General features: G+C 36.4%; 1 protein-coding gene across 2 annotated transcripts in view; it reads left to right on the top strand.

The window, feature by feature from the left end:
- Positions 1–9,293, top strand: part of KCNH5 (potassium channel, voltage gated eag related subfamily H, member 5) — a 364,433-nt gene that overhangs the window by 203,323 nt on the left and 151,817 nt on the right. For both annotated transcript variants that reach the window (XM_011961960.1, XM_011961959.1), the window contains exon 8: positions 6,602–6,801. In XM_011961960.1, coding sequence (XP_011817350.1) covers positions 6,602–6,801 — 200 coding nt within the window. The remainder of the gene's footprint in view (positions 1–6,601; positions 6,802–9,293) is intronic.

Genomic DNA, 9,293 nt, shown 5'->3' with positions numbered 1-9,293 from the left:
AAAAATAAAAAAATAAATAAATAAATAAATAAATAAATTCAATAATGCTTGAATGAATAGTGATGTCTGTGATGAGTTACAACATTGTTCAATCTTTCAACCTGTCTCTTTTTGATAATATTGTGTATTCTTTCGTGTCTTCAATATTCATATTATAAAAATAGAAGGCATTTTTTCCATTTTAAAATATAAAACTATATTATATATTAGAAATTGTTTTTCAGAATATTCTCTTGGGCTGTGATGTGTTTCATAAGGGACTCACTACCCTCCTCCTCTAGGACCCCTGCCCAATTTGAGAATCACTGTGTTATTAACGCTAAATTGATCATAGTTACATAACTAATTACACTTAGTGGCTTAAGAAAAGAATAATCATGGCCGGGCGCGGTGGCTCAAGCCTGTAATCCCAGCACTTTGGGAGGCCGAGACGGGCGGATCACGAGGTCAGGAGATGGAGACCATCCTGGCTAACATGGTGAAACCCCGTCTCTACTAAAAAAAAATACAAAAAAAACTAGCCGGGCGAGGTGGCGGGCGCCTGTAGTCCCAGCTACTCAGGAGGCTGAGGCAGGAGAATGGCGTGAACCCGGGAGGCGGAGCTTGCAGTGAGCTGAGATCCGGCCACTGCACTCCAGCCTGGGCGACAGAGCGAGACTCCGTCTCAAAAAAAAAAAAAAAAAAAGAAAAGAATAATCATTTAATTTATTCATGAATCTGCAATTTGCACAGGGCTATGAGGGTATGACTTATTTCAGCTTCATGTAGTATCACCTAGGATGGCTTGAATGGTCCTGAAAACTCTACTTAGTTGACTCAGCCACATGGCTGGTAGGCTGATGTTCTCAAGCTGTATCCTGCACATACAATCACAGACTGATGGAACGTTTTGTTTTATTTCTTAAGTAACATTCTTAAATATGATGAATACAAAAAGAAAAGAAGGAGTGGTTGAACCACTTACGCAACCTTAAGTGTTAACCAGAAATGTATACTAATATTCATATTGTAAATTGTTCAGCTACGGCTGGTGCTTAGCTGGGAGTTCAGCCAAGGCTATTGGCTAGGGGTCTTTATTCCTGTCTATGTGGGCCTCTCCAGAAAAATGCTCGGGCTTCCTCACAGCATGAAAACTAGATTCCAAGAGCAGATGTTTCAATAGTGAGGAATTACAAGTTTCTAGTTTTGTAAGGCCTCTAGTACTAGACATTGGCACAAAATCATGGTCACAATATTCCAGTGGTCTAACAGTCATAGGGTGCCTACATTCAAGGGATCAGAATATAGACTTTGCCTCTCAATGGAAGAGTTCTCAAAGAATTTGTGACCCCTTCCATTGGGAGGCAAGATCTATATCCCATCTTTTTTTTGAGACGGAGTCTCGCTCTGTCGCCCAGGCTGGAGTGCAGTGGCCGCATCTCAGCTCACTGCAAGCTCCGCCTCCCGGGTTCATGGCATTCTCCTGTCTCAGCCTCCTGAGTAGCTGGGACTACAGGCACCCACCACCTCGCCCAGCTAGTTTTTTGTATTTTTTTAGTAGAGACGGGGTTTCACCGTGTTAGCCAGGATGGTCTCGATCTCCTGACCTCGTGATCCACCCGTCTCAGCCTCCCAATATATTCCATCTTTTATGTGTCATAATTATCTTTAAAATAATCCCTTTGTGGTGAGTAAGAAAAATATAAGACTTTTTATATAAGGCATTTGCTGGTTTGTATGCCAGATTTACTAAGACCTTAAGTATGATTAGTTTGCACAATTAGCAGTTATCTTAAGTCTGTAAGTCTGCAGGAGAGCATATAAAAAGACCCTTATGAAATTGTCACAAATTAACCTAATTATTACTATTAATAGTAAAGTACATGGATTGACTATATGATATCTCCATTCAAAAGGTAAAATAATATAAGGAGTCTCTACAAAACTGGCCAGACCATGGGAATTCATGTTCAATGAATGACAATGGGACTTCCAATTTATTTTTACCTTAATATGGTTAGGACATGAATAACCTTAGCCTTTAAATGTTTCATTCCCCTACCTGCCTTAACAGTGTATATTCCTTCTATATGTTTGTAACACTGGTAGTGAGATTTTGATATGAAAATAAAATGTTTCTGAAAAACTGTTTCTTAGTTTTTGGTGTGTGAATTTATTGGAAAAAAATATTTGAACACTTGCCATGTTCTAGGAACTGGTCTATATTGGGAAGATACAGCAGTGAGCCAAAAGGACCAGGCCCACACCTGCCCTCTTGGAAGGGAAAAGATGGATAAGAAAGAAAGAGAGAGAGAGAGAGAGAGAAAGGAAGAAAGAAAGAAAGTAAGTCAAAGTAGTGATAAAATAAGGAATGATAAAACATAGTAAGGAGGTAGATAGTGATAGTGGGGGAAGAGGATGTTTAGACAGCATGGTCAGGGAAGGCCTCAGTGATGAGTGAGGGTTTTTTTTTTTTTTTTTTCTGAGATGGAGTCTCACTCTGTCACTCAGGCTGGAGTGCAGTGGTGCGATCTCGGCTCACCGCAACCTCCGCCTCCCGGGTTCAAGCGATTCTCCTGCTTCAGTCTCCTGAGTAGCTGGGATATCAGGCACATGCTACCATGCCTGGCTAATTTTTGTATTTTTAGTAGAGACGGGGTTTTACCATGTTGGTGAGGCTGGTATCGAACTCCCGACCTTGTGATCCTCCTGCCTTGGCCTCCCGAAGTGCTGGGATTACAGGCATGAGCCACTGCACCCAGCCATGAGTCAGGTTTTGATCAGAGACCTGAATGAGGAGAGGAAACAAACCAAGTGAGGATCATGGAGAAGAGTGTTCAAGGAACAGCTAGTAAAGGGGCCCTGAAGAATTAATTAGTTTAGGTTGTTTGATTAGCATCAAGAAGATGTATACTGAAGCAGAGGGAATGAAGAGAAGATTGGTAGGAGTGATGGTCAGTGGAAGAGGCAGTGCTGTGATTATATGTGGCCAAGATCATATATATATATGATTATTCTTTTTGTTTGGGAAATGATTTTTGTGGTGATGATGATGGATAGCATTTCGTGGATACTTAGTCCCTACTAGACTCTTTTTTAATACTGTTTTATATGCATTGTCTCATTTAACACAACCCTTTTGTGAAGATTCCAGTGTAATTTTAAAGTTCTAAGTGAGGACACAGAGGCCAGCGGAGGTTTAGTAATTGGTCCAAAGACACACACTCTTAGAGACTGCAAGCGTGCTGGTAGAGACAGTGAGAAGTGATTGAACTGGAGCTATATGTTGAATGTAGAGCAAACAGGAATTGTTGATGGATAAGATATAGGAGATGAATCAAAGAATGGATTGAAGAATAACTTTGAGGTTTTTGATCTGAGCAACCAGGTATGGCTTTGCTGTTTGCAGAGGTGAAAAGTGCATTTGGCTGTTGGAGAGAGGGTGCTGTAGACTGAGTTCCTTTTCGGATGTGTTAGATCTAAATAATGATGAGACATCCAAGAAGATAGGTGTGTCTGTAATACGGGAGAGTTTTGAGAGTTGACAGTTTAGAGGGAGCTTCTACTGAGATCAGTTTCCCTTATTATTGTGTGTCATGCTCCAAGGCCTCTGTCATTAAAGATATGCCCATTTGTTCTGGAACACAGGTGCAGTGGGCAGCGCTATTCCTGCTTGCTGGAGTATCATACATGCTGTCACACTATCTCTTTTGAAATGTATTCCATACTCAAGATTGAAGATATTCATAAGAAAGAAGTGATTTCTCTTTTAAAAAATATATGTAAATGACATGGATCTATATATATGTGATAAAATTTTATAAAACTATACACTGAAGAAACAAGTGCATATAAAAAAAAGAAAAACTGGCAAAACAAAAACAAAAACAAAAAAAACCTCTCTAGTTTGGTTAATTGTACTGTGCCATTCTTAGTTTCCTGGTTTTGCTATATTACTATAGTTGTGTAGGATATCATCCTTGTGAGAAGCTGCATGTGGGTAATGCAAGCTTTCTGCACTATTTCTGCAACTTCTTTTGAGTCTAAAATTATTTCAAAATAAAATTACAAAAATGTAAATGTATAATTGCATCTCTTACTATAAATTATTATCTTGTTTAGTCTTATCCGATGCAGGGACACTACATTCACATGAAAATGAGAGGCAGTGAGGGGTAAAGAGCAGTTGGTGAATGGGTACAAAAATACAAGTAAGATCCAGTGTTCAGCAGCACAATAGGGCAACTGTGGGAATAATAATTGATTGTAAATTGCATAAGACCTAGAAGAGTGGAATTGAAATGTTCCTGACACAAAGAAATGATAACCAATTACCTTGATTTGATCATTATACATTATATGCTTATATCAAGCTATCATTATACCTCATAAATATGTATAATTATTATGTGTTCATAAAATAATGAAAATGAAAAATGAACCAAAAAGTGGATATTTTTATAATATGCCAAACTTAATGGAATGTTGATAATTCTTCACTTCTTAGTGCTGCAAACTTTTAATGCATTAGCAGATTCTTCATATTTTATCTTAAACTTTCTATATGAGCAGAATATATTTTGTGTATACATTTAATGTACCCTAAAAGATGAAATGCGTAGTAATTCGTTAAACTAGAAGGCAGTAATAAGACATTTGGCAAATGTAGCATATCTCAAGCATCTTAGAGAGCCAAACAAGTTAAACATGTTAAAATAATAGGTAGTTCTGTGACAATTATTGACAATTTATGATAGCTGAGCACTACTAAAAATCATAATTGCAGCATTATTTCATTAACCCCTAAAATACTCATTATTTTTAAAATGTAAATTTTTCTTATTTCTCTTTTCTGAAAATGTAAAATTCCATATTTGCTAGATGATTCTGCTGTCATTAATTTGTTAACCTTATTTCTGTTTGTTTTTCTTAAGAGCAACAATGGTGGAATAGAGATGTTAAGTCCGTGATTACCTTTAGTTTCTTTTTCTTTTCTTTCTTTTTTTTTTTAGGAAAGAACTCTATATATCTTTTAATAAACCTAATAATTCTTTATAGAATCAAGATCTCAGGATACTATATCCACAATCCTAGCAAGCTCTTCATTTCAACATGGAAAATTGATACATTAAAGATAAACACATTTATTTCAAAGTATGAGAATAAATATATGCACACAAGACGTTGAAAGACTGACAAAAGGATAATTTTTCATTTTTAAATACGAATATTCAAAGGTATAAAGACTCAGTTGGGAAATGTCAACACTGTATTCCTCCTACTCAGGTCTAACAAAATATCATCTGTTTTAAAAATTTGTCCTGCACTGGCATCAAATAATAGCAGAAAAACTGATGAAATTTTTATAAAATAATAGCTTTCGGTTGTGAAATTATAATTTGTTACACTCAGAGGAGAACAGCTCTTCTTGAAAAAAAAAAACAAATAATTTTCTAAAAGCAGTATATTAAAGATTTTAAGTTGCTTCACTAGTTTGGTTTTGTACCACTTCCATCACATGGGATTTGGCTGATGAAACTGCAAAGTGAAACAACCTATATTTTGTTTAGAGTCATTTTTCAAATGCTTGGAGGATGTAGGATGGAAATTATCATTGCCTGTGAGTCTACTTATTTGTGAAATGCTTATGGAATGCCTGTGTACTGAACATTAAGGTGAATAAAGTACTACCCCCTTTTCAAAAAAGCTTCCAGTTAACAAGGGAGTGAAACCAGAGGGGCAAGGCAGGTTGCAGGTAGTGTGCTATTGAAGATCGGAAGTTTGTTCAGTTTAGGCTGAACTCTACTCTAAATAAGCTTTTGTAGGATCCTGTCAGCATTAATAGCCTGACTACATCTGGAGAAAGAAGAGTTGGTGAATTATGGATTGAGGAGGGAGCAGTCGGGGCTTTGAAATGCCCTATACCACCCGTAGTCCCCCGTAGATGAATGACAGTCGTCAGTGGGCTGACTTTACATTTAATTAAAATGATGGAATTAAAAAAAACACTGGAATAATTATATGAATTTAATAACTGGAATTTCTCAGCATTGCCAAAGTTTTATTTTAGCTAAAAACTCCAAATCTCTTTATCTTCACAACCTTCTAAACATGAAGCACATTAATTTCTCTCCACTCCCTAAATTTCTGATGTTCTGTCAAAAATATTTATAACCAGGGAAGTATTCCAAAAGCTGGAAGGAGCAGGTAATGAGAAAGAGCATATGTTTCTAAACTAGATCATCAATCTCTGAAAAATTTAAATTGATTAGGCTTCATTCAGGAGGACAAAGTGGAAGATAACTTTAATCTACTAACAAAGAGGATTTCTTAGGCAAAATTATAACTTTGGATCATCTGATTCTTCAGACAATATTGTAATGACTCTTATGTTTTGTCATATTGACTAGAGTCGTGCATGCTCATAAAGTCATGTTTCTCCTACAAAGGTAATGTTTTCTGAGGGAATACCAGGTGTCAGGCAATCTTCTCAGAGTTCAACATGCATTCACCCCTACAAGTTTATAAGGATGTCTCTGTCAAATTATTCATTGATTAGCAAATATTTGTATTTTTTTCATGTGAGATATTTGTTTTATTTTTATCATTTCTTCCCTTTCAGCTCTTCTTTATGCAACTATTTTTGGAAATGTTACAACAATTTTCCAGCAAATGTATGCCAACACCAACCGATACCATGAGATGCTGAATAATGTACGGGACTTCCTAAAACTCTATCAGGTCCCAAAAGGCCTTAGTGAGCGAGTCATGGATTATATTGTCTCAACATGGTCCATGTCAAAAGGCATTGACACAGAAAAGGTATGGGTTATTGTTATTATTATTTAGTTTCTATTTTAGTAGGATCTTCAGATGCATTAAGCTTTTCCACTCACGTATTGCTTGTATAATTGCTTCATAACTGTTATTCTGCATTTGTAAGTGACATATCAGTCAATCAATCATATTTACTGAGTGCTTAGAGGGTGCAAAGCACCGAACCATTAATCATCAATTAGTACCAGTCATCACATTCAATTTAGAAAATTCAGTTCCTGAAAATACCTCATTATTCCATTTCCCTAAAACACTCATTATCTGTCACAGTAATTTGTTGCATTCCTCTAAAACTCAGAGTGCTGCCATTTTTCCTGCTAGAATTTATTCTTGATTTCCCCTTTGCCTTTTTTGCTCATTTAAAAATTCGAAAGAGACTTCCTGGCTACAAATTAAAAATGTATGTGCCTTCTATGCTGTCCTCCACTTAAATTTCTCCCATCTCATATGTTTTATAAAGAACTTATATTCTTTTTTTTCCAGTTTGCCTTACACACATCTATAAATTAGATGCCTTCCTCTCCAATCATCTGATATCTCTAATCTCTTCCTTGCCTTTTCATGGAGCTGATTTTAATTTTTCTCATCTATCTCATATTTGGGGCAAAGAAGAACTCAAGATCCTCCTTGAAATAAATAAAAAGAAATTTTAAAAAATCCTCACTTCCTACACCCAGCTGATTCACATCAAATACAGAAGATGAAAAATAAAGCTTGCACAGAGTTTTAGAGGAAACCAGTCTTGAGCTATTTTACTTTATAGGCATCAGTGGAGACTATTCTTCTTAGGTACTGATTTTTGACATATGATAATTAGATGGCATAATACCTTCCTGGCCATTTCCCACAATTTTTTTTTGTTGTTGTTCTTTTAACCTCGTGAGGTTGACTTATGGTTTTTCTTTAAGACTCACTCAAACAGCATCTTTCACTGTCAAAGGGAAAAAGCAAATGAGGAAAGTAGATGTTTAGTTAGGAGAAGTTCATGAAGCAACATGTAAGTTTTTTTTAAGCCAGGGCAGGTGTTGTTAGGAATAGATGGCTGAGTGGAGGTGTAGGAAATGGATGAGGAACATAGGAGTTGAGGGAGAGAAGCCTTCAGAAGGAGTGCAGGTGAGATATTAGGGGGCAGCTATGTGGAGGAATTGTGAAAGGGGGTGAGATTTACTCCTCTTTCGGTATTTTACAAGAGGTAGTATAAATTTTCCAGTTAAATGGCCCCTTAAAAGTGGTATGCATGAACACAGAAGGAAAAAAGCAAACTGCATTTCTATGGAATTTGATTAATGTATATCTGAGCCAATATATGGCTAGTAGAGAGAGTATCCAAAGAAGAAACAGAATCTTCCTTGGGTGAAGGTGAGGGTAACAGAATTTCAGTCATCAAAAGCAGGGTGTCCGCTGAAGTCCACATTAAATGAAACAGATCAAGAGACAACCACCAGCCTCGTCAATCACTATCTCAGCAAGAAACTTTCCTTTCCAGAAAATGCAATAGAGCCATATAGTAACTAATAAAAAAATCAGTAAATGATAGAATAATGTCCTTTTACATATTCGAAAAGTGTCTAAGCCAGGGCCTCTGGCACAAATCTAGCACATGGCAGAGTTTTGAGTCCTTGCTCTCTATGTTCCTGAATACTGAGTTATTCATGAATGGAGCTGACCAGATTGTCTTCAAGCCTCTGCTTGAGGACATGCTTAACTGTCTGATTCATGATGGAGTTAGGGTCTATTGCACTGGCATGCAATGTCCCTCAAAGTGCACATGCCATGTGGCAGGGAAAAATTTCTAGGTACCTACCATGTACTGCCTTAAATATTTTTTTTTTTGTTTACTCGCTCATTTGCAATTAAAGAAAGGTACTTCTGATTAGCAAAGTATCCAAGGAAAATGGAGTAATAGAATAAATATGGGGAGACTAATACTAAAAGTGAAATAAAAATTTAATTTCAATGAAAAGATTTTTTAAGGGGATATTTTAAGATATCAAAATTGGTTAGCATTTGGATAAGAAAAAATCATGGATGTGGCTTTTAACTGAGTGAGAAATCCTTAAAGTTGTTTTTGATGAATAAGAGAAGCATATTTAAATAATTGTGACAAATATAAAAGTTTCCTTGTTCATGTATGAAACATACTCCATGCCTGTATTGATTTATCCCAGTCTATTAAGAAAATCCCCACCCAGATGCATAAGTTCTAGGTTAACAGCACTGAAGGAAAGAGAAGGAAGGAAAGACATCTGCCAAATTCTGGGCTTAGAAAGGGGTGTAGGGATTTCTAGTACTGCATCATCGAAGAGACTGAATTTAAAAATGATCCTTAGATTACACACCATATGCTATATTAAACAAGAGGAAAACAAAAACTGACATTCAGCTCTCTGGTTCTGTAAAGAACCTGACAACTAGAGCAGAAGACTCCTATGCCTGTTAGGCATTCTGCTATTTAACAAATAAATTATATATATATA

Source organism: Colobus angolensis, unplaced genomic scaffold, assembly GCF_000951035.1.
Source record: "Colobus angolensis palliatus isolate OR3802 unplaced genomic scaffold, Cang.pa_1.0 Scaffold57, whole genome shotgun sequence".
NCBI lineage: Eukaryota > Metazoa > Chordata > Mammalia > Primates > Cercopithecidae > Colobus > Colobus angolensis.
The sequence above is the reverse complement of the archived record's forward strand: the minus strand, read 5'-3'. Positions and strand labels throughout refer to the sequence as shown.